The following is a 26,089-nucleotide window of genomic DNA, read 5'->3' on the forward strand; positions in this document are numbered from 1 at the left end:
CTACTGTTCTGAATATTTGAAAGCTGGCCACCTCATGTGAAGAGTTGACTCATTGGAAAAGACTCTGATGCTGGGAGGGATTGGGGGCAGGAGGAAAAAGGGACACCAGAGGATGAGATGGCTAGATGGCATCACTGACTCAATGGATGAGTTTGAGTGAACTCTGGGAGATGGTGATGGACAGGGAGGCCTGGCCTGCTGCGATTCATGGGGTTGCAAAGAGTCGGACACGACTGAGTGACTGAACTGAACTGAACTGAAGAGAACTTAACATTTCTTACAACAACAAAAAAAATTGTGATTGTGTATGTTACCCCAAACCCCAAGATCAGGGGGCTAGAATGCTACCAGTGTGTCACTGCTTCCAGGGCCTCTCAGAGTACAGAGTTAGGGACTGTGTGTATGTATGTGAGTGAGTGTGTAAACACATACCTAATTATTGCCCCTTGCCTCTATATATTTAAAATGTAATTTTTTGTTTTTATTTAACAAAGCCCATAAATGTAGGATTCTAATTAGAGATGTGTAATTTTGATGTACAATTGAGCATCTGAGCAGAGCAGAGAGAATTGGATATATGTCACTGTCCTTTTAATTTTTAGCAGGTGGCTAAACCCCTTGTTTAGAATTGGTCACGAACAGAAATTAAAACAAGATGACATGTACTCGGTGTTTCCGGAAGATCACTCCCAGCGCCTTGGAGAAGAGCTGCAAGGCAGCAGGGAGGAAGGGAGGGAGAGTGAGAATTTCCACGTGAGGCTAAAGGTGCATGTGGCGGGGGCTTTGCTTCTTTTGGGTTCTCCTGAGCCTCCTCCCCTGACACTGAACGCTCACCTCCTCAGACTGACCCAGGGCTCAGCCCACTTTGGAGGCTGTGGGAGCCCTTGTTCCCTGTGCATCTGTGGAAATGGAGGGAGCCCGCAGCCATGGCCCTGGAGGCTGAGCTCTATCTCCGGAGGTGGGGTCCCTGGAGGACGGAGTCTGCCCCCTCTAAGCGGCTCATGATCTGTGAGTCCAGCAAAGCTTGGAAGGAACTTATTTCCAGAATTGGGACTTTTTCCCCTCAAAGCCTTTTATTCTGGTGCTTCAGGGTCTACACTGCTCATCTTTCAGGAGCCCTGTGAGCAGGTTCAGTTCAGTTCAGTTCAGTTGCTCAGCCGTGTCCGACTCTTTGCAACCCCATGAATCGCAGCACACCAGGCCTTCCTGTCCATCACCAACTCCCGGAGTTCACTCAGACCCACGTCCATCGAGTCAGTGATGCCATCCAGCCATCTCATCCTCTGTCGTCTCCTTCTCCTCCTGCCCCCAATCCCTCCCAGCATCAGAGTCTTTTCCACTGAGTCAGCTCTTTGCATGAGGTGGCCAAAATACTGGAGTTTCAGCTTCAGCATCATTTCTTCCAAAGAAATCCCAGGGCTGATCTCCTTCAGAATGGACTGGTTGGATGTCCTTGCAGTCCAAGGGACTCTCAAGAGTCTTCTCCAACACCACAGTTCAAAAGCATCAATTCTTCGGCGCTCAGCCTTCTTCACAGTCCAACTCTCATATCCATACATGACCACAGGAAAAACCATAGCCTTGACTAGATGGACCTTTGTTGGCAAAGTAATGTCTCTGCTTTTGAATATACTATCTAGGTTGGTCATAACTTTCCTCCCAAGGAGTAAACGTCTTTTAATTTCATGGCTGCAGTCACCATCTTCAGTTATTTTGGAGCCCCCAAAAATAAAGTCTGACACTGTTTCCACTGTTTCCCCATCTATTTCCCATGAAGTCATGGGACTGGATGCCATGATCTTCGTTTTCTGAAGTTTTAAGCCAACTTTTTCACTCTCCCCTTTCACTTTCATCAGGAGGCTTTTTAGTTCCTTTTCGCTTTCTGCCATCAGGGTGGTGTCATCTGCATATCTGAGGTTATTGAGATTTCTTCCAGCAATCTTGATTCCAGTTTGTGTTTCTTTCAGTCCAGCGGTTCTCATGATGTACTCTGCATATAAGTTAAATAAGCAGGGTGACAATATACAGCCTGGACATACTCCTTTTCCTATATGGAACCAGTCTGTTGTTCCGTGTCCAGTTCTAACTGTTGCTTCCTGACCTGCCTGCATCTTTTGCGCAGCCACAGAGCACCCTGTAGTGCAGGCTCGTCTCCCACTCTTCCCTGCCCCCTTTTCCCCTTTGGTGGACACACTGCTCTTCACTGTGCTCTGTTTCTCATCACAGGTACTGGGATCAAGAAGTTTTGAGAGCCAAGACATACAAATGGGAGCCTTGTTTAATGAAAGCAATCATAAAATGTTACTGGAAATCCTGTCTAGTTTTGGGAATATTTACATTTCTTGAGGTAAAAATTTTTACATACTGTGCGTTGCTTTTAAGTGTATGCAGTTCAGTACTGAGATGGATGTGATGGCGGGGAGAGAGAACAGTGGTTTGTCACAGGATAAATATCATGATGTAGCTCAGTGGTTGTGTTTATTTTTAGAATGAACTGATGCTTAAAGGAGTGAACCTCCAGGGGATTAGTACTAAGTTGGCCAAAAGTTCTTTCAGGTTTTCCCATAACTGCTTATGGGAAAGGATGGCACTGACAAAACAAGACGTTTTATACCATATTAGGATGTTTTTAGTGCTCAGTACTTGATATAAACGCTGAAAGTGATCCTTGAGATAAAGATCCTACAACCTTAAGGAATATGAGCCTCCTGGTTTGGAGGAAGTAAGTTTGGATCAGAGCGCAGTAACATAAGCCATTTTACAGGTACTCAAGCAAGTAATTTTTAACTTGCCCAGGTCACATCTGATAATCATTTCCTAAAAAGGGGTCCTTGCTTCTTCTCCTCTTGTGGAACAGAACTCTGGGCCCTACATCTGCGTGGGGAGCTGCCAGACCTCGAAGAGCACGCCCTTCCCTGGGCTGCACCCTCCTCGTGGGCCAGGTCACCCAGGTCAGAAACCCCATGTGGAGGAGCTCCAGCTTCACCATGAATTCATGCACCCTCCATGGTGGTTTCTGTCCTGGCTGTGGGGGTGGTTTGCTGGTTGAAGGGAGAGTCTTGGTATCATGGCTTTGGTGGAGGGTGGAGGAGGGGATGTGCAGGAGGAAACCAGAGACATAAAGCCGTGAGGTCACTGACCTCCGTGACCCTGAAGATCCTGGGTCAAGATCCCCCAGAGGACAGTCCACCTGGGGACACAGTGCTGGCAGCCCCCCTGTTCTGGCTGAGCCTGCTGGAGGTCTGCTGCAGACCCCCCTGGGTGGCTCGTGCTCAGGGACACAGGTGGCCTGTAAGTGTGTGAGGGCAGGAGGGATGGAAGATGCAGTTGCTGTGAAAGGGGTGTTTTAGGTGGAGTAGGTGTGAGCTGTCATCAGTCCATTGTGTTGAGGTGAGGTTATGGGCCAGGTTGGAGAAGGCAATGGCATCCCACTCCAGTACTTTTGCTCGGAAAATCCCATGGACGGAGGAGCCTGGTAGGCTGCAGTCCATGGGGTCACTAAAGTCGGACGTGACTGAGCGACTTCACTTTCACTTTTCACTTTCATGCAATGGAGAAGGAAATGGCAACCCATTCCAGTGTTCTTTCCTGGAGAATCCCAGGACGGGGGAGCCTGGTGGGCTGCCGTCTATGGGGTCACACAGAGTCGGACACGACTGAAGTGACTTAGCAGCAGCAGCAGCAGCATGGGCCAGGTGGTTTACAGGTGGGTGGCGTGGCTCTTACTTAGAGGCTGTGCTGTACTGAAGGGCACTGCGGGCAGTGGGTAGCTGGGTAGGTGAAGTCCACCCTATACAACTGGAGAGACAGAGGATCTGTCAGGTCCCAGGTGACTGGGTGGTCCTGTGAGATGGAATTATTGTTGATAACAAAGTTGTGTTGACCATTGTGCCAGAGGGTGGGGAAGGTATATGGGGCAAAGTGCCACCTTAGAGAGGGCTCTGACTGCCGAGGTACTGCAGTGCCTTGTGAAGGGTGGGGTGGAGTGTTGATTTCACAGTTGTCCAGCCCCAGGAATACTTCCTGCTGGGGATCCAGGAAGGCCAGGCCTGGGGGCTGCATAAAGTGTAACTGGTAGAGCCCCGGCCCCTCTTTCAGGAGGCTGGTTGTTGGGCGGTCATGGCAGAGAAGTGGGGAGTTGAGGACCTGGTAAATGGGGGGGCTCATCTCAGTAGTAGTACTGTAAGTACTAGTGGCAGTAACAAGGGGTCATACTGAGTAGTACTGGTGGTGGCAGCCGCAGTACTGTTAGTGGTGCAGCAATAGCAATAGCAAGTGCTCGAAATAAGTTATGTATCAGGAACTGCTATGAGCACTTTATGTATAATAATGTTTTTATTCCTTTGGCTAACTCAGCGAAGTTGTGGGTTTCCTATATACTCCATTGTAGAAGAAAGGACTCTGAACCCAAGTAATTACATAGGTTGCCTGTGGTTACAGGGAGCTTAAATGACAAAGTGAGGTTCCATTTCAGGCACTCTGACTTATAAGCCTGATCATCTCAAAGGTTCATCCGGGGTCAGGAAGGCTTGTCTTTAGAGCTTTATCTTCAGGGTCTCAGACACATGCATCCTGAACTTTGTTTAAGGATAATAAATAGGACACTAAGAACTTTCTGGAGCAGAAAGTCAGATTTGGGATCGTAATTGTGGGTAGATTTCAGGTGACCATGTCCCCTGGGTGCCAGATTTGACTAGGATGTTGATGCTGGCAACAACATCATGCTGTGGTCAGATGGACCAGGAGCATCTTAAGAAGCCAGCTTCCCCTCATTACCATCCCTAAGTGGTGATAATTTTAGATAGTGGAAGATCTAAACTCAGCTCTGGATTCTCTAAAACATGAACACATTTACTTTGTGACCTCCTGCCCTCTTTTAATTCCTCTAGTGCACAGACGACACATGGGTTACCCGTGGTTCCCAGACAGTGCTGTGACCAACCACAGCACAGGCACTCCTGGCAGCATAGGTGGTGCCAGTCCAGGGTGAGGATTCTGGGGTTAGGATTTAAGTGTGAAACCTCTGTCTTGTGAGAATTGAGGAGTGATCATAATGCTTGGGGAAGCCAGTACCAGGCTAATGTTCAACCTGGAGCACGTGCAGGTCACCCCTGATTAGAACAGAACAGCCAGCGAGTTATCACCACCCTGGCCCCTGTGAGCACCCCCATGGGGACTTTGGGTGAGGAGAACAGGTCTCCGCCTGCCTGGTCCCCTCAGGGTGGAGAGGAGGGGCCTGAAGACTCTTCCTGGACCAGAGACACAGAGACCACTCCCCAGGTCATCAGGGCTTCTCTCTGAGAGGTGAGGTCTCCACCTGTTGGTGTGTAAGTGGGGTGACCTCAGAGAACCAGAGGGGGTTCACCCAGTCCCTTCCCCTGAGAGGGGCAGAGTGAAGAGGGTTTATGTTTGCTTCCTGCGAACCTTGGAAATGGCTGGCCTTGTCTAATTACTGACCTTTGTCCAAGGCCACTTTTGCTGGTTGTCTCTGCTTTAGGTGGAGAATGTAGGAAGTACATATTTGTGTAAATCTTCACATTGGAGCTCAACTAATGAGCAGGAAGTAGAATCCTCTGCGTCCCAAAGTGGGCTTTGTGCCTGGACTCAGGGCTTTGTGCCTTGACTCATTTCCGGAGAGCTGAGTGGTCTTTGCATTTATTTCCCAACCCTTTCTTCCTTGTATCCCTCACTTCTGCTCTACCTAAGAGGCTGAGGAGTGGCTGCTGGTGGCAGAGATATGTGGGCTCAGAGCAACCACTGAGGACCACACAGCAAGGGAGAGGAGGAGAGGGCACTGAGCCAAGCAGACAGGGACCTGCAGAGCAGACCTGCCCTGCTGATTCTTGAGAGCTTAGCATGAGCCATCAGATGTCAGTAATATCCACAGTGATGACCTTGAGACATATATGAGGGTGATGCTTTTCAATTCATTTTTTAAAACTGTATTTTTATTGTCTCATTGAAAAAAAGTTTTAAAAATTGAAGTATGATTGACTTACATTATTATATTAGTTTCAAGTATATAGTGTAATGACTCAGTATTTTTGTGCATTATTAAATAATCACCCTGATCAGTCTAGTTATCCTCTGTCACTATCCAAATTTTTCCAGTGTTATTGACTGTATTCCCTATGTTGTACATTACATTCCCACAACTTGTTTATTTATAACTGGTTTGTGTCTCTTAATCTCCCTCACCTATTTCACTCATCCTCCAATTCCCCTCAATCCATTTTCTTTAAAAAATCAAGGAAATATATGACTCCTTTTTTTTTAAAGATTACTTTCATAATGATGAAAAAAATCAAAATCCTGCTTGGAAGTGAAACTTTTAATTACTTTCCAGAAAAGTTGGCTTTTAGAAGGGACTTTTCTCAAGAGATCTCATTCAGCCATAATGGCCTATAAACAGCAATGAGTTTTCTAAGTTCTTTGTGAAACCAGCCTCTGCCATTAAGGATAGAATGCGTCTCTTCCCAGGACTCCTGTCTTTTGTGCATACTGTAGAAATCCTTGCTAATTTTTTGATTTCTGATGTGACAAGATGTTTCTAGTTTATCTTTACACAAAAAAAGCTGCTCACCCTTAAGTACAAATTTGCCCCAGCCCTGGAATCTCCATTTCTCCAAGCAGCCATGGCTCCTTCTAGTGGGAAATGGTATTTAGAGACTATGGTCTGGGCACTAGGGGTGCTCCTTGCTGTTGAGTTGTCTATTGTTCCTCAGCTTTGTCATTGGACAAAGCTAGTATACGTTTTTTGTAGTAAACAAACCTTGAGTTTATATGGGTATTTTCAATCTAAATCAGATTCCGGACAGTAGTGTTTTTACTTTCTCTTTTAACTCTTAGATTGGTATCTGTTTTCTTTCACTATCTGTTCTCTTTTCTGCCATGCCTAATCCCAGTTCTCAATGATATCAACATAATTACTCATTTAAAAATCTTATAGTATCAACACTATTAACCATAATGTGACTTTTGGAAGCTTTTTTTTTGCTGTTCATATTGTCCTTAGGCATATCACACAGGGAATGTGTTTTCAAATTATTTTTTTACAACCACCTTTAATAATTCTCTTTTGTATAACTCAGCCTACTGGATGGATATAACTTTTGTTTCATTTTACTCTGAAATCTTAGGAATTGCTTCTGAAAACTTTATTGTTTTATAATTATAATTCTGTATAATGTTTTCCTTGGGCTTCCCTGGTGGCTCAGAGGTTAAAGCATCTGCCTGCAATGTGAGAGACCTGGGTTCGATCCCTGGATTGGGAAGATCCCCTGGAGAAGGAAATGGCAACCTACTCCAGTATTCTTTTCTGGAGAATCCCATGGACGAAGGAGCCTGGTGGGCTATAGTCCACGGGGTCGCAAAGAGTCAGACACAACTGAGCGACTTCACTTTTACTTTCATAATGTTTTCCTGGGAAAGATTGAAGGCAGGAGGAGAAGGGGACAACAGAGGATGAGATGGTTGGATGGTATCACCGACTCAGTGGAGTTGGGTTTGAGTAGACTTTGGGAGTTGGTAATGGACAGGAAGGCCTGGCGTGCTGTGGTCCATGGGGTTGCAAAGAGTCGGACACGACTGAGCAACTGAACTGATAATGTTTTCACAATTTCAAACTCAGTCAACAGAAGAGGCTGTTTTTAAGGAAGACTGATATCCTTGTTGGCTCCATTCTAATTCTCCCTCCCCTTTTAGAGGTAACATTACAATTTTTGATTCATGTTTTTATTTTGTAGATATAGTATTTGTAAACATTTAATTTTTTGTGTAGTGTCAAATGAAAGGTCTGAATTTCATTGGAGTCTCAAGAGTTTGGTTTCATAAGGAATTTTCCTAGAAGCATGATATGTAGCATGGAACTGTGGTTAAAACCCTCTGTGGCACTTGTAAGTCCTTCAGAGCAGGTTCATGGCCCCTCCATGTCCAGATGCCCTGATGATACAGGAGAACAGAAGATGCTTACATGGGATTAGTTTCTGCATCCAGCGTCTTCTAGGGAGAGGGAACTTCAGGCTCCATCCCTAATCATATGAACCTAAATCAGTTTCTGCAGGCTGGGTTTCAGGCCTCAGAGTGCTCCTAACCACCCCCCCCTCCCCCCAGGTGATGCTAAGCTGCAGTCAGGATGAAGACCACTGTGTGAGGAGGAGTAAAGTTATATTTAGAATCCTAATGGTTATTATTTTCCCAGATTCACTGCTTTTCCTCCTTAGCTCTGGATCTTTCTCAGCTCTACTCTTTGTCACCTGTTCCCCCATTTCTGAAGATAAACTGTCTATTCATTTTTTCTGTAAGCTCATTATTTTCTGCTTATATATTTCACTCAAGCATTTTTTTCTTTGATAACTTGTTTCTATTTTCTGTGTTTTATTAATTTTTCTCATGAAGTGGAGATGGTGGAGTTGGGTAAGAAACCTTTTAAGTACATGTAGAAATATAACAGAAAAACTATACTGACTAGGGAAGTTTTAGCACTTAACCCTCTGAGAAGTTCCCCTAAGAAGCAGGAAATAGGGCCCAAAAGTCAAGTACTTTCAGAAGGTTGATACTAGGGACTGCACCAAGAAATGTCTGTCTGTCTCTCTTATACCCTGAGATTCCTGTGGAAACTTGAACGAATGTTGTCATATTGTATTGGACTCTTTTAAAAATCCTTTATGGTTTCACAGTTGTGAAGAATTCCTGTGAAGGAGTAAGAACTCTATTCTCAATTGGTCTGTGGAAAGAATATTCACAGATCAAACTTAGACTGACGTCAAAGATGAATGGTTTGGGGAACAATTTTTGGTCTTCTCCTTGCTTATCCAGAAAGTTTTAATTTGGTTAGTTTCAAGTTTGTGAAAGTCACTCAATTGTGTCTGACTCTTTGCGACCCCCGTAGACTATACAGTCCATGGACACTGGAGTGGGTAGCCTTTTCCTTCTCCAGGGGATCTTCCCAACCCAGGGATCAAACCCAGGTCTCCCACACTGCAGGTGGATTCTTTACCAGCTGAGCCACAAGGGAAGCCCAAGAATACTGGATCGGGTAGCCTACCCCTTCTCCAGCGGATCTTCCCAATCCAGGAATCAAACAGGGGTCTCCTCACTGCAGGTGGATTCTTTACAAACTGAGCTATCAGGAGAGCCCCTAGTTTCAAGTTTGATAGTGAATACTTTCTCAGTTGTTTTTTACCTCACTAATGGAGGGTTAGAATCAGGAACAGACAGAAGAGTAGAAGTTATAGGCCCTGGACTGGCCTTAATCCTTAGTGAGGCTGTTTGCTCAATTGGCATATTAAATTCTGTCTCTCAGCAGAAAAATCGAGATATTTAGGCAGTAATGACCTGCCTTTATTTTGCAGTATTTTTTTTTTTTTCCTGGATTTGTTGCATTTACAGTGTTCAAATTTGTATGCAGGTCAGGAAGCAACAGTTAGAACTGGACATGGAACAACAGACTGGTTCCAAATAGGAAAAGGAGTACATCAAGGCTGTATATTGTCACCCTGTTTATTTAACTTATATGCAGAGTACATCATGCGAAACGTTGGACTGGAAGAAACACAAACTGGAATCAAGATTGCCGGGAGAAATATCAATAACCTCAGATATGCAGATGACACCACCCTTACGGCAGAAAGTGAAGAGGAACTCAAAGGCTTCTTGATGAAAGTGAAAGTGGAGAGTGAAAAAGTTGGCTTAAAGCTCAACATTCAGAAAACGAAGATCATGGCATCTGGTCCCATCACTTCATGGGAAATAGATGTGGAAACAGTGGAAACAGTGTCAGACTTTATTTTTTTGGGGCTCCAAAATCACTGCAGATGGTGACTGCAGCCATGAAATTAAAAGACGCTTACTCCTTGGAAGGAAAGTTATGACCAACCTAGATAGCATGTTCAAAAGCAGAGACATTACTTTGCCAACAAAGGTTCATCTAGTCAAGGCTATGGTTTTTCCTGTGGTCATGTATGGATGTGAGAGGTGGACTGTGAAGAAGGCTGAGCGCCGAAGAATTGATGCTTTTGAACTGTGGTGTTGGAGAAGACTCTTGAGAGTCCCTTGGACTGCAAGGAGATCCATCCAGTCCATTCTGAAGGAGATCAGCCCTGGGATTTCTTTGGAAGGAATGATGCTGAAGCTGAAACTCCAGTACTTTGGCCACCTCATGCAAAGAGTTGACTCATTGGAAAAGACTCTGATGCTGGGAGGGATTGGGGGCAGGAGGAGAAGGGAATGACAGAGGATGAGATGGCTGGATGGCATCACTGACTCCATGGACGTGAGTCTCAGTGAACTCCAGGAGTTGGTGATAGACAGGGAGGCCTGGCATGCTGTGATTCAAGGGGTTGCAAAGAGTCGGACACAACTGAGTGACTGATCTGATCTGATCTGACAGTGTTAAGTAGATGACATTACTCTTACTTTTCTTGTAATTACAATGATATTAGGACCAAATAGAGAGCTGAGTAACAGACAGTGGTCATTCCCAAAGAGAATCACAGTTTTAGGACACTTTGGGATGGCAGGTGTTACTGCTGGGATTCTGGTGGATATCCCCAGGTTTGTAGCCTGTAGCACTGGGCATCCCTTGATCGTATCTGGGCTGGGACTGCCTTGTGTAGTTTGACATTCTTGCTTCTCTGTGTAAGCCTGCAGATTTCTATCTCAGTAAACTCTATAAACAGTGTGTTTTATAATCTATGATGTGAGGGGCTCTTCTTAAGGTTTTAGCACTTCTAGGGGTGAATGATGGGGCTTTCTGGAAATGTAGCAGTGAGCTTTTGTGTTCCTGAAAACTGGGCATCTTACTCTGGTATGGTCATGTTACTCATAATTCTTCCACTACATGGTCTTCTTGACTTCCTACCTTTGCATTCCGGTCCCCTATAATGAAAAGGACATCTTTTTTGGGTGTTAGTTCTAAAAGTCTTGTAGGTCTTCATAGGACCATTCAACTTCAGCTTTTTCAGCATTACTGGTTGGAGTATAGGCTTGGATTACCGTGATATTGAATGGATTGCCTTGGAAACGAACAGAGATCATTCTGTCGTTTTTGAGATTACATCCAAGTACTGCATTTTGGACTCTCTTGTTGACCATGATGGCTACTCCATTTCTTCTAAGGGATTCCTGCCCACGGTAGTAGATATAATGGTCATTTGAATTAAATTCACCCATTCCAGTCCATTTTAGTTCACTGATTCCTAGAATATCGATGTTCACTCCTGCCATCTCCTGTCTGACCACTTCCAATTTGCCTTGATTCATGGACCTGACATTCCAGGTTCCTACGCAGGTTCAGCAGTATGTGAACCGTGAACTTCCAGATGTTCAAGCTGGTTTTAGAAAAGGCAGAGGAACCAGAGATCAATTGTCAACATCCGCTGGATCATTGAAAAAGCAAGAGAGTTCCAGAAAATCATCTATTTCTGCTTTATTGACTATGCAAAAGCCTTTGACTGTGGATCACAATAAACTGTGGAAAATTCTGAAAGAGATGGGAATACCAGACCACCTGACCTGCCTCTTGAGAAACCTATATGCAGGTCAGGAAGCAAGAGTTAGAACTGGACATGGAACAACAGACTGGTTCCAAATAGGAAAAGGAGTACGTCAAGGCTGTATATTGTCACCCTGCTTATTTAACTTCTATGCAGAGTACATCATGAGGAACGCTGGGCTGGAAGAAGCACAAGCTGGAATCAAGATTGCTGGGAGAAATCTCAATAACCTCAGATATGCAGATGATACCACCCTTATGGCAGAAAGTGAAGAGGAACTCAAAAGCCTCTTGATGAAAGTGAAAGAGGAGAGTCAAAAAGTTGGCTTAAAGCTCAACATTCAGAAAACTAAGATCATGACATCTGGTCCCATTACTTCATGGGAAATAGACAGGGAAACAGTGGAAACAGTGTCAGACTTTATTTTTTATGGGCGCCAAAATCACTGCAGATGGTGACTGCAGCCATAAAATTAAAAGACACTTACTCCTTGGAAGGAAAGTTATGACCAACCTAGATAGCATATTCAAAAGCAAAGATATTACTTTGCCAACAAAGGTCTGACTAGTCAAGGCTATGGTTTTTCCAGTGGTCATGTATGGATGTGAGAGTTGAACTGTGAAAAAGGCTGAGCGCTGAAGAATTGATGCTTTTGAACTGTGGTGTTGGAGAAGACTCTTGACAGTCCCTTGGAATGTGAGGAGATCCAACCAGTCCATCCTAAAGGAGATCAGTCCTGGGTGTTCATTGTAAGGACTGATGCTGAAGCTGAAATCCAATACTTTGGCCACCTCATGTGAAGAGTTGACTCATTGGAAAAGACCCTAATGCTGGGAAGGATTGAGGGCAAGAGGAGAAGGGGATGACAGAGGATGAGATGGCTGGATGGCATCACTGACTTGATGGACGTGAGATTGAGTGAACTCTGGGAGTTGGTGATGGACAGGGAGGCCTGGTGTGCTGCGATTCATGGGGTCGCAAAGAGTTGGACACAACTGCGTGACTGAACTGACTGAAATGGTCTTCTCTTCTCTGGAGTAGATGAAATCTCCTGTGACCTTGTGGACGGTAAGGCAGGTGTTACAGCCTGTGAACATGTGTGTGTAGAGCAAGACAGGAGTGTAGGGCTTCAGTGCCTTATCCATTTGAGAGATGGAGTCAGCTTTCTGTAAATAATTTGAGCAGGCACCAGTTGGTTGAACAGAAAATGCTTTTTAGTTGTGCTTCTCGTTTTGAGCTTTGGATTCTTCTTCCTTTCCTCTTGTGTGTGGGTGCCTCAACTTTGTACAGACAGTAGAGAGCTCTCAAAAGAAAACCTATCTGGGAACTTCCCTGGTGGTCCTAAGAGTTTGCCTTTCAATGCAGGGGTCATGAGTTTGATCTCTGGTCATGGAAGTAAGATATTACATGCCTCAGGGCAACTAAACTGGCAGTTCCCAACAAAAGAAGCCTGAGCACTGCAATGAAGACTCAACACAGCCAAAAAAGGAGAAAAGTTTTGTGTTGGAGGTTTCTTGGTGGATAATGTTCCACAGTTGATTAGACCAGTTGATAGTAGAAGTTGACAGGGATAAAATCCAGACATTGATTGAGAACAATCAATGTTATATCATGTGGGAGATAGCCAACATTCTCAAAATATCCAAAAAAACATCAAAAGTCATTTTACCATTTTGCTTATGTTAATCACTTTGTTGTTTGTTTTCCATCTAAGTTAAGCAGGGGGGCAAAAAACCCTTCTTGACCATATTTCCACACTCAATTCTCTACTGAAATGTAACTATTATTAAAATGCTCCTTTTTAAAAACAAATCGTGATGGGTGATGAAAAGTGGATACTGTACACCAATGTGGAATAGAAGAGATCATGGGGTAAGTGAAATGAACCACCACCAACCACACCAAAGTCCAGTCTTCATCCAGAGAAGTTGATGTTATGTATATTGTGGGAGTGAAAGGGAGTTTTCTATTATGACCTTCTTCTGGAAAACCAAACAGTTAATTCAAATGAGTACTTCTCCCAATTAGATCAACTTAAAGCAGCACTTGATGAAAAGTGTCTGAAATTAGTCATCAGAAAATGCATTATCTTCCATCAGGATAATGTAAGACCGCATGTTTCTTTGATGACCAGGCAGAAACTGTTACAGCCTGACCTGGAGGATCTATCTCATCTTCTATGTTTACCAGACATTGCATCTTCAGATTTCCATGTATTTTGTTTTTTTACAAAATTCTATTAATGGAAGAAAATTTTAATTCTCTGGAAGACTGTAAAAGGCACCTGAAATAGATACAAAGTTTTCCTCAAAAAGATACAAAGTTTTGGGAAGGTAGAATTAGGAAATTGCCTGAAAAATGGAAGAAGGTAATGGAACAGAACTTTGAAAAGGTTGTTCAAAAAAATTCTTGGTGAAAATGTGCCTTTTATTATTACTTAAAAAGCAAAAGAACTTTTTGGCCAACCCAATACTAAGGCTTTATTGTCTTTGAATGTAAGATTTTGGCTTACGTTAAAACTAAAAATGTTGTCTGCTTGTCTTCTTTGAGATAGTGGATCTGTGTACTTTTCTTTTAGATTAGCCATGAATGTAGCCTTTTTTCAAGATGGCTTTTTAACATGCTAATAATAAAAGTAAAGCTTGTGTTAAGAAAAACTGGCATGACTTGTATTTCTAATTAAGGTTTTTTTCCTTCAGGAAGGCATCAAAGTAGTTCAACCCATGTTTTGGGGGAAAATGGTTAGTTATATTGAAAACTATGATCCCAATGATTCTGCCGCTTTGCACGAAGCCTACAGCTATGCGGCAGGGCTGAGCGCCTGCGTGCTCCTGTGGGCCGTTCTGCACCACTTGTGCTTCTACCACATGCAGCGCGTGGGGATGAGGCTGAGAGTAGCCGTGTGCCACATGATCTACCGCAAGGTGAGTGTCACTTAGTACCATGGTGTGTACCTCCCCTCAAGCAACAGAAGCATTTTGGGAAAGTTCTCTGAAAACTAAAAATTTATAACTGGGATCATTTACACCTTCCTAGAGAGGTTTGCTATTTGCATCAGGCCAATTTTGTTGTTGTCATTTAAGCAAACTTTACCAGTAAATAATGAAAAGTTTTGTGTTGAGATCGGGTCAGAGCTGCCTTTGATAACTTTTATCCACAGGTTGTTGCATAATATCCACTCAGCTTGTAATGGATTCTGATTATCAAATTGGTTTTCAATGTTTTCATACTTAAATCTCATAGCTGTATTTGTGGAACTTTTGTTGTTCATTAAAACCTTCTTTTACATTGATCAGATCAGATCAGTCACTCAGTCGTGTCCGACTCTTTGTGACCCCATGAATTGCAGCGGGCCAGGCCTCCCTGTCCATCACCAATTCCCGGAGTTCACCCAAACTCATGTCCATTGAATTAGTGATGCCATCCAGCCATCTCATCCTCTGTCGTCCCCTTCTCTGCCTGCCCCCAGTCCCTCCCAGCATCAGAGTTTTTCCAATGAGTCAGCTCTTCTCATGAGGTAGCCAAAGTATTGGAGTTTCAGCTTTAGCATCCGTCCTTCCTAAGAACACCCAGGACTGATCTCCTTTAGAATGGACTGGTTGGATCTCCTGCACTCCAAGGGACTCTCAAGAGTCTTCTCCAACACCACACTTCAAAAGCATCAATTCTTCGGCACTCAGCCTTCTTCACAGTCAACTCTCATATCCATACATGACCACAGGAAAAACCATAGCCTTGACTACACGGATCTTATATATATATATATATATATATATATATATATATATTAATAGATACCTGTATCTATGTCAGTTATATATTGTTGTTTTTCAGTCACTAAGTCATGTCTGACTCTTTGCGACCTCATGAATTGCAGCACGCCAGGCCTCCCTGTCCATCACCAACTCCTGGAGTCTACCCAAACCCATGTCCATCGAGTCGGTGATGCCATCCAGCCATCTCATCCTCTGTCGTCCCCTTCTCCTCCTGCCCCCAATCCCTCCCAACATCAGAGTCTTTTCCAGTGAGTCAGCTCTTCGCATGAGGTGGCCAAAGTGTTGGAGTTTCAGCTTTAGCATCAGTTCTTGCAAAGAACACCCAGGACTGATCTCCTTTAGAATGGACTGGTTGGATCTTGCAGTCCAAGGGAGTCTCAAGAGTCTTCTCCAACACCACAGTTCAAAAGCATCAATTCTTCAGCACTCGGCTTTCTTCACAATCCAACTCTCACATCCATACATGAGCACTGGAAAAACCGTAGCCTTAACTAGACGGACCTTTGTTGGCAAAGTAATGTCTCCGCTTTTGAATATGCTATCTAGAATGGTCATAACTTTCCTTCCAAGGAGTAAGCGTCTTTTAATTTCATGGCTGCAGTCATCATCTGCAGTGACTTTGGAGCCCCCAAAAATAAAGTCTGACACTATTTGCCCATCTATTTCCTATGAAGTGATGGGACCAGATGCCATGACCTTAGTTTTCTGAATGTTGAGCTTTAAGCCAACTTTTTCACTCTCCTCTTTCACTTTCATCAAGAGGCTTTTGAGTTCCTCTTCTCTTTCTGCCATAAGGGTGGTGTCATCTGCATATCTGAGGTTATTGGTATTTCTCCCAACAATCTTGATTCCAGCTTGTGTTTCTTCCAGTCCAGCAGTTCTCATGATGTACTCTGCATATAAGTTAAATAAGCAGGGTGACAATATACAGCCTTGACGTACTCCTTTTCCTATTTGGAACCAGCCTGTTGCTCCATGTCCAGTTCTAACTGTTGCTTCCTTATCTGCATATAGGTTTCTCAAGAGGCAGGTCAGGTGGTCTGGTATTCCCATCTCTTTAAGAATTTTCCACAGTTTATTCTGATCCACATAGTCAAAAGTTTTCACATAGTCAATAAAGCAGAAATAGATGTTTTTCTGAAACTATCTTGCTTTTTCGATGATCCAGCAAATGTTGGCAATTTGAGCTCTGGTTCCTCTGCTTTTTCTAAAACCAGCTTGAACATCTGGAAGTTCATGGTTCACATATTGCTGAAGCCTGGCTTGGAGAATTTTGAGCATTCCTTTACTAGCGTGTGAGATGAGTGCAATTGTGTGGTAGTTTGAGCATTTTTTGGCATTGCCTTTCTTTGGGATTGGAATGAAAACTGACCTTTTCCAGTCCTGTGGCCACTGCTGAGTTTTCCAAATTTGCTGGCATATTGAGTGTAGCACTTTCACAGCATCTTCTTCCAGGATTTGAAATAGCTCAACTGGAATTCCATCACCTCCACTAGCTTTGTTCATAGTGGTGCTTTCTAAGGCCCACTTGACTTCACCTTCCAGGATGTCTGGCTCTAGGTGAGTGATCACACCATCATAATTATCTTGGTCATGAAGACCTTTTTTGTATAGTTCTTCTGTGTATTCTTGCCATCTCTTCTTAATATCCTCTGCTTCTGTTAGGTCCATACCATTTCTGTCCTTTATCGAGCCCATCTTTGCATGAAATTTTCCCTTGGTATCTCTAATTTTCTTGAAGAGATCTCTAGTCTTTCCCATTCTGTTGTTTTCCTCTATTTCTTTGCATTGATTGCTGAGGAAGGCTTTCTTATCTCTCCTTGCTCTTCTTTGGAACTCTGCATTCAGATGCTTATATCTTTCCTTTTCTCCTTTGCTTTTTGCTTCTTTTCCTTTCACAGCTATTTGTAAGGCCTCCCCAGACAGCCATTTTGCTTTTTTGCATTTCTTTTCCATGGGGATGGTCTTGATTCCTGTCTCCTGTACAATGTCACAAACCTTCGTCCATAGTTCATCAGGTACTCTATCTATCAGATCTAGTCCCTTAAATCTATTTCTCACTTCCACTGTATAATCATAAGGAATTTGATTTAGGTCATACCTGAATGGTCTAGTTGTTTTCTCTACTTTCTTTTAAGTCTAAATTTGGCAATAAGGAGTTCATGATCTGAGCCACAGCTCCCGGTCTTGTTTTTGCTGACTGTATAGAGCTTCTCCATGTTTGGTTGCAAAGAATATAATCAATCTAGAAGAAATATACAAAAAAGATCTTCATGACCCAGATAACCATGATGGTGTGATCACTGGACGAGAGCCAGACATCCTGGAATGTGAAGTCAAGTGGGCCTTAGAAAGCACCACTATGAACAAAGCTAGTGGAGGTGATGGAATTCCAAGTGAACTATTTCAAATCCTAAAAGATGATGCTGTGAAAGTGCTGCACTCAGTATGCCAGCAAATTTGGAAAACTCAGCAGTGGCCACAGGACTGGAAAAGGTCAGTTTTCATTCCAATCCCAAAGAAAGAGAATGCTGAAGAATGTTCAAACTACCCCACAATTGAACTCATCTCACACGCTAGCAAAGTAATGCTCAAAATTCTCCAAGCCAAGCTTCAAGAGTACGTGAACTATAAACTTCCAAATGTTCAAGTTGAATTTAGAAAAGGCCGAGGAACCAGAGATCAAATTGCCGGCCTCCGTTGGATCATCAAAAAAGCAAGACAGTTCCAGAAATACATCTACTTCTACTTTATTGACTATGCCAAAGCTTTTGACTGTGTGGATTACAACAAACTGTGGAAAATTCTTGAAGACATGGGAATAGTAGACCACTTGACCTGCCTCCTCAGAAATCTGTAAGCAATAGTTAGAAACAATAGTTAGAAGCAGACATGGAACAACAACAGACTGGTTCCAAATTGGGAAAGGAGTACATCAAGGCTGTATATTGTCACTCTGCTCTTTTAACTTATATGCAGAGCATGTCATGAGAAAAGCCTGGCTGAATGAAGCACAGGCTGGAATCAAGATTGCCAGGTTAAATATCAATAACCTCAGATATGCAGATGACACTACTCTTATAGGAGAAAGCGAAGAACTAAAGTGCCTCTTGATGAAAGTGAAAGAGGAGAGTGAAAAAGTTGGTTTAATACTCAACATTCAGAAAATTAAGGTCATGGCATCCGATCCCATCACTTCATAGCAAATGGATGGGAAAACAATGGAACGAGTGAGAGATTTTATTTTTTTTTTGGCTCCAAAATCACTGCAGATGGTGACTGCAGCCATGAAATTAAATGATCCTTACTCCTTGGAAGAAAAGCTATGATCAATGTAGACAGCATATTAAAAAGCAGAGACATTACTTTGCCAACAACGGTCCCTCTAGTCAAAGCTATGGTTTTTCCATTAGTCATGTTTGGATGAAAAAAAGCTGAGCACTGAAGAATTGATACTTTTGAACTGTGGTGTTGGAGAAGACTCTTGAGAGTCCCTTGGACTGCAAGGAGATCCAACCAGTCCATCCTAAAGGAAATCAGTCCTGAATATTCATTGAAAGGACTGATACTGAAGCTGAAACTCCAATACTTTGGCCACCTGATGCAAAGAACTGATTCATTGAAAAGACCCTGATTATAGGAAAGATTGAAGGCAGGAGGAGATGGGGATGACAGAGGATGAGATGGTTGGATGGCATCACCGACTTGATGGACTTGAGTTTGAGTACTGACTGACTGATTGGGTATCTATTTATCTGTTAGTGGACATTTGAGTTGTTTCTACCTTTTGACTGTTGTACATAATGGTGCTATGAACAGGGTGCACAAATGACCAGTCAAATTCATGCTCTAAGTTATTCTGGGTACATTCTGGGAAATGAAATTGCTGTGCTGTGTACTAATTTCATGTTTGGTTTTTGAGGAAATGCCATAATCTCTTCCATTGTGGCTACATCATTTTACATTTTCTCTTGAGCATTGATTTTTCTGTTTAACTTGAAGACTAAATAGAAAGAATTTATGAACGATGATATTTTGTTTGGATCCATGGCTCCAGTTGATGGTCTGTTGAAATTGCTCAAGGTGGTCTGTCAGGTTTCTCAGTTCTAGGGAATTTTTCTGAGCTTTTTGTCAAATCAAGGGATTGTACAGCACAGTCTGTTTTTTTTTGTAAAGTCAGCAGACTGGCGTTAAGAACACAGGTTCCTCACAGGATTAGTATTTTGACTGTTATACTGATCAGTTTTAGAATGAGGAAACTAAGACCAAAGTGTTTAAATGGTGTCATACCTGGTATCAATGACCGACCAGATTTATAGTCCAGGTCCCCTAATCTCTTTCCTTAAGGCGGCCTCTCCACTTTCATCTTGTTGTTGTTTAGTCACTAAGTCCTGTCCAACTCTTTGTGACCCCATGGACTCCAGCACACCAGCCTTCCCTGTCCTTTATTATCTCTTGGAGTTTGGGCAAACTCATGTCCATTAAGTTGAGGATGCCATCCAACTATCTCATCCTCTGTTGCCCCCTCCTCCTCCTGCCCTTAATCTTTCCCAGCATTAGGGTCTTTGCCAATGAGTTGGCTCTTGGCATCAGGCAGCCACACTGTTGGAGCTTCAGTTTCAGTATCGGTCCTTACAATGAGTATTCAGGGTTGATTTTCTTTAGGATTGAGTGGTTGGATCTCCTAGCTGTCCAGGGGACTCTCAAGAGTCTTCTCTAGAACCACATTTCAAAAGCATCAGTTCTTCAGTGCTCAGCCTTCTTTATGGTCCAGCTCTCACATCAGTACATGACTACTGGAAAGAAGATAGCTTTGACTATATGGACCTTTGTTGGCATAATGATGTCTCTGCTTTTTAATATGCTGTTTAGGTTTTGGCTGAAAATTACTTAGTTTACTTAGTCTAAACCTACATTCACTTATCCTTCGGACAGGTCCAAGTTCATTGAGAAACAGAGTGGAGGGTTTTGCTTCTGTCTCCTGCTCCTCCTTTTGCTGTCCTTGTAAGCAGGGCTGCCGCCACATTGAATCATTTAAGGATGAACATGGGTCCCCAAAGCCCTGCTGTCAGGCATCATCCTGCTCGTCCTGACACCACACAAGACCCCATGAAAATGCACTCCATTTTGCTAAGTTCTCAGACTGACTTGGTATCACTGTAGGAATCGATTCTCTGTATCTTTCTCTCATTTCAGTCACTGTGCCTGAGTAGCTCAGCCATGGGGAAGACCACCACAGGCCAGATAGTCAACCTGCTGTCCAACGATGTGAACAGGTTTGATCAGGTGAACTGCCCCTGAGGGATCATCTTCCATTTCCCATTCTTCTTCTTACTGGATTTAGCTTATTGGGATGCCAGGTGCCAGGGTATGGTTCAATCAGTGTTCTGTTGAGGACATAAGACAAGGGTTCTCTTTATCCAACGCTCATTTCCTCTGTGTGCAGCTTAGATGTGATAATATGTTTTGTCCTGTACACGAGAAGTTTGTTTTTCTGACATTGTCTGCAATATACTTCAGTAATAGGCAGTAGTGTTCTGGGACAGCTTGATTAGTGTTAGTAGAGGTCCTCCATAGAAGTTTCGTAGTGGCCCTTCTTGGCATGTGGTGTCAGTGTTGCTGCCTGAACTGTCTTCCTCCTCCTCTGCATGATGAAGGCCTGGTGGGCAGGGATTGTTCCTTCTCCTGCCCCCTGTTCAGTGCTGCTGCATAGGGAGCCATGGAGGAATAATGCCAAGTGAGTGGTCTCCAGCTTTGCACAACCTCCTCTCTGCTGTCCCATCATACCCATTTCACACTTACCTTATGAATAGATCACAATTCCAGGGTGTTGCAGCTGTTGGACAGATCTGCATAGAACAGTTCTCTTTCCTGGATGATCCTGGCCTTTAAGTTTGGGGGCTTATCTGGTAGCTCCAGGTAAGAGCTGGAGTCCACCTGCAATGCAAGAGGCCCGGGTTTGATCCCTGGGGTCAGGAACATTCCCTGGAGAAGGAAATGGTACCCCGCTCCAGTTATCATGCCAGCATAATTCCATGGACAGAGGAGCCTGGTGGGCTATAATCCATGGGGTCGCAAAGAGTCGGACATGACTAAGCGACTAACACTTTCACTTCTCCTTCAATTATTCACTCATGAAACATGACGTAAGGCCTCTATTCAATTTGAAGGATGAATAAGCCTTAATTTCTGCCCTGGAAAGGCCACAGCCTGTCCAAAAGGTAAATGTACAAGCAGTTGTCGGAAGTGTGGTAAGTACCATAATATAGGCTCTTCTGGGGAGATGGGGCTGAATTTTGGGACAGAGAGAGTTGGGGAAGCCCTGAGTTCATCTGTGTTGTGGATAAAATCAACATCATCCATCAGTGGTGCTGGTCGGGTTCTCCCTGGATGTCCCTGAGGCTGGCCCTGTGCTGCCCCAGAACAGCGTGATCTGGGGTGGAAGCTTGGATTTCTGCTTCAGCAGGTGTAAAACTCACTGAGATAATTTCTGTTTAAATTCCTGTCTGTTCCTTCAGAGCAGATTGTTTCTACACTGTGTCCTTACTGTATTGTTATATTGTATGCAGTCCTGAGAAGGCTTGTCTTTCTCTTTAACAGTGAGGATGTTCTTCACTATCTGTGGGTGGGGCCACTGCAGGCTGTCACAGTGACCGCCCTGCTCTGGATGGAAATAGGAATGTCGTGTCTTGCTGCGATGGCGGTTCTCATCATTCTTCTGCTTTTGCAAAGCTGCTTCGGGATGTTGTTTTCATCACTCCGGTAAGAGAAACACTGGTTTAAAAAATAGGTGATAAGTGCTTAGTAACATGCAGCATCTGCTCGATGCTTGTGTTCAAAAACAAAACCAATGCCTTCTCTGGTCTCTTCTTTGAGTGCATTGTAGACCCTTCAGGCTTTGCAGGTGGAGGCTCCAGCCTTAAGCTGAAGGCTGATCTTGAAGAGGGAAAGGAGATGGCACTCACTGGCTCCTCCCACTACCATAGCTGAATAAGTGGAGTGTCCTTGAGCAGAATGTACCTACATTGACGTTTTGTAAACTTTATTAAATAGTAATAATCCTATAGGCTCAAATTTAGCTACATGTGTTTTTGTTATTCTTATGCTAGAGCAATTTTCAGGTATCTATTTTCATGTTTTGTTTTTAATTCAGTGTTTCCATTAACTTATAAGTGCCTCAAGGACAAGGTCAATCTTAATTAACTATGTCTTAGTAAAGCCCCACAGTCCCAGCAGAATATGTGATAGAACAGTCACTGGTGATGAAGGACCTAATGGCGAAGAGATAGACCTGAAGCAGGTCCCAGAGGGTTGGAGGTGGGTCATTTGTCCAGGCTGTCAGGTGGTGGAGGTGTTGTGCTCTTTGAAGTTTTTTTTTTTTTTTTCTTGAAATTTCTCTTCTTCTTTTTTTTTTTTAAATGACTTTACATGTGATATTTTTGTCTATTTGCAATTTCCTTTCCTGTCTGCTGTGAAGAGATGTCCCTCATCCTTCGAGGCCCTGTTCCAGTGCTACCAGGTCTCTGAATTTCTTCTTGTTCTGCTTTCCTGGTAGAATTAACAGTCCCATCTTTTCTGCTTCCCAGAACTTCTCTCCTATTTTATCACAGCACAGACACTGTCTTCCCATTAGATTCAGTGTCTTTCTGCCTTCCCTGCCCAGCTGCGACCTCCTTGGGCAGAGTTTATACCTGACTGACTTTGGGTCTTCCTCAGCCAGTACTGCAAGTTCCCAAGTTACTCCTTGAATTAGGCTGAATGGTTGACTTCTAGAAGTCTTTTTCTCCATTTTCACTTTGAGAAGGACCTGCCTGTGATGTCAGCACAGAAGAGCTGTAGGGAATCATCGATCCCTGGTCCCTCCCTTTGCCCCCTCCTGCTGCTGCTGCTGCTGGAAAGTTGGGCTGTGGTCATTAAGTCTCATCTCTCACGTCTATTCCCTCAGGAGTAAGACCACAGCTTTCACAGATGACAGGATCAGGACCATGAGTGAAGTTATAACTGGCATCAGAACAGTAAAAATGTATGCTTGGGGACAGTCATTTATAGACCTTATTACCAGATTAAGAAGGTACGTTTTTATACATATCACACCATATTTTTGTACTTTCCCCTCTATTTTTATTGACTGAAATTAGAAGGCTTACCAAGTTTTCAAATGAAGATGAACTTAAATACTATGAACTCCACACCTCACATGTGGCAGGAGGGTTAAGTGGAAGAGGGGATATGTCATTTTAACCTGCTGTTCCATTACCATCTTCTTAAAGGAAAAATTATATACGCTTCTGAAGACATACAGATAGCCAATAAACACGTGAAAAAATTCTCAACATCATTCTTTCTTAGAGAAATACAAATCAAGACTACAGTGAAGGCGCTCCTGGGGAAGGGGAGGGGAGGGGAGGGGGCGGGGGCCGGCGCGGACGGGACCGGAGTCGCCGCAGCCGCCGGCCGGGCCGCAGCCGCGCAGACACCGCCCGCGACGCAGCCGCCTGCCACTTCTCTGCCGCCTGGCTCGGCGCCTCGGCCGTCTAAAAAAAATTAGAAAAAAAAAAAAAAGAAAAAAAGACTACAGTGAAGTATCACCTCACACTGGTAGGCATGGCCATCAACAAAAAGTCTACAAACAGTACCCTCCTGCTCTGTGGTAGGAGTGCAAATTGGCACAGCTATTATGGAAAAGAGGCTGGAGATTCCTTAGAAAACTAGGAATAAATCTGCCATATGACCCAGCCATCCCTCTACTGGGCATATGCCCTGAGAAAACCAAAATTCAAAAAGACACATGTCCCTCAATGCTCATTGCAGCAGTATTTCCAACACCCAGGACATGTGCTTCCATAGGGGCCATGGTGCCTGTCTCTGTCTAATGTCTTGGTGCCTCACAATTTTGGGGTGTTTTATTCTCTTCCCCCACAAATTCATGAGCTCCTGGAGGGGACGGACTGTGTCTTTCTGTCATTAGCGGGGAGCCTGGCCCAGGACTTGTGGTTATGAATGTTTGTTGAAAGAATGTTCAAACCCAGTCCAGTTGACCCACAGTGTTTAAAAGGGTGACGTGAAGCCGCTGTTTAGTTGGAAGTGAAGTGGTGATGAAGTGTGCGTCCTGGTGTTGGGACGGAGCCCCAGGCGTGCAGTGTCTCCATGTGAGGACTTGAATTCGTGCCTTGGATGTCGATGCTCCTTTTAAAACCTCTTTCCTATTCTCTTTTTCAGGAAGGACATTTCCAAGATTCTGAGAATTTCCTACCTTAGGGGAATGAATTTGGCATCATGTTTGGCTGTCAGCAAAATTATAATTTTTGTCACCTTCATCACCAATGAGCTCCTTGACAACCTGATCACAGCCAGCCAAGTGTTTGTGGTGGTGATGCTGTTTGAGGCTCTGAGGTTTTCGAGCACCCCCTACTTCCCCATGTCCATTGAGAATGTGTCAGAGGCCGTTGTCAGCATCCGAAGAATCAAGGTTTGGGGACAAATAATTGCTTTCAGTTGTAGGTGGATTTTTTGTAAAATGCCCTTTTGTTTGGTGTCACTGTGTTCCAATTAGGAGATATTTAACTCTCTCAGTGCCAAAGCTGGCAGTCTTCCCAGAATGTTGTAGGTGCCCACTTCTGTTCATAGGTAGAGTGAGTTACCGATACCGTAAGACTGGTTTTCATGGAGGGGCAGTAGTATATATAAGTAGCAGTAGCACAGGGCTCTTGTGTAGTGATGCCTGCAGAGTGATTAAAATGTCTAAAAGCAGGAGAAGCAAACAGAGTGCATCTCCTGTGCTAACCCCAGTGACCAGGCAGTGACTGTGCACAGTCCTGGGGTGTAAGATTCCTCTCTGGGCTGGGAGGGGAGGAACTTGCTGAGAGCTCCCTGCTGCTTGGACAGAAAGACTGGCCTCAGATTCACTTAATTCTCTGTGTTAAAAAATGAGTTCTTTCCCCCACAGATGTTTTGCTTGTTGATGTCTGAGCCACCTTTTGCATCTGCCTTTTCATCCCTGTCCCCTCTTTATTTACTGCTTAATCTTCTCTCTCTAGCTGCCCTCTTCTTTTCACATTTATAATTCCCACCATTATGTGAATTAAGAAGTTCCAGATCCAAGCTGGATTTAGAAAAGGCAGAGTGCCGGGGACCAGCCCCGGCTGATCCAGGGTATTCAAAGGAGAGACGGCATAGGCGAGGATCAGGAAACACTTGCTTAATTAAACGTTAATTAAGGATATAAAGAGTAATAGAATGAGGATAGCTTAGTGAGGAAATTCAGTGGAGAAAAGAGGCTGAAATAAGGATAGCTCAGTGAGGAAATTCAGTGGAGAAAAGAGGCTGAATAATTCAGCCAGAAGGTAAGAGAAAGAACGACATGGTGAGACCAAGTTTCTGTGAACAAGGCCCGCACTTTATTTTCCAAAGTAGTTTTTATACCTTAAGTTATGCATAGAGGATAATGGGGGAAGGGGTAGAGTCAGGCAGCAAGCCAGGCTTTCTTCCTGCAAACATATCATACGCAAAAGCTTAGGTGATTTGCATCATCTTCTGGCCCGGAGGCCTGTTAACATTTTAAGACCTTTTCTTCAGAAAACTTATTTTTCTCTAAAGGTGACTGGTCAGGAGCCACCCTCCAAAAGCATTAGATAAAGTTGCATTTCTACAGAGCAAAGGTGTGGTGGGCTATAACAAGAAAAAGAATTAACTCAAGGGTCCCAGGTTACAAACATTAAAGCTACTATTTACACCAACTATATTAATCAATACACTGCCAGGGACACAGCAGGTAAGGGATATGGAAACTTAGCAGCAAACATTGGCCCAACAAGTGAA

At 43.7% G+C, this 26,089-nt stretch overlaps 1 protein-coding gene across 1 annotated transcript in view; it reads left to right on the forward strand.

The window, feature by feature from the left end:
• The window catches only part of LOC100851552 (ATP-binding cassette sub-family C member 4-like), an 83,811-nt gene that overhangs the window by 16,832 nt on the left and 40,890 nt on the right, over positions 1 to 26,089 (forward strand). The window contains 6 exon segments of the mRNA XM_059892173.1: positions 2,227 to 2,347; positions 14,195 to 14,419; positions 20,468 to 20,564; positions 21,766 to 22,033; positions 23,217 to 23,342; positions 24,491 to 24,740. Coding sequence (XP_059748156.1) covers positions 2,227 to 2,347; positions 14,195 to 14,419; positions 20,468 to 20,564; positions 21,766 to 22,033; positions 23,217 to 23,342; positions 24,491 to 24,740 — 1,087 coding nt within the window.

The sequence above is a fragment of the Bos taurus genome, chromosome 12, assembly GCF_002263795.3.
Source record: "Bos taurus isolate L1 Dominette 01449 registration number 42190680 breed Hereford chromosome 12, ARS-UCD2.0, whole genome shotgun sequence".
NCBI classification, from domain to species: domain Eukaryota; kingdom Metazoa; phylum Chordata; class Mammalia; order Artiodactyla; family Bovidae; genus Bos; species Bos taurus.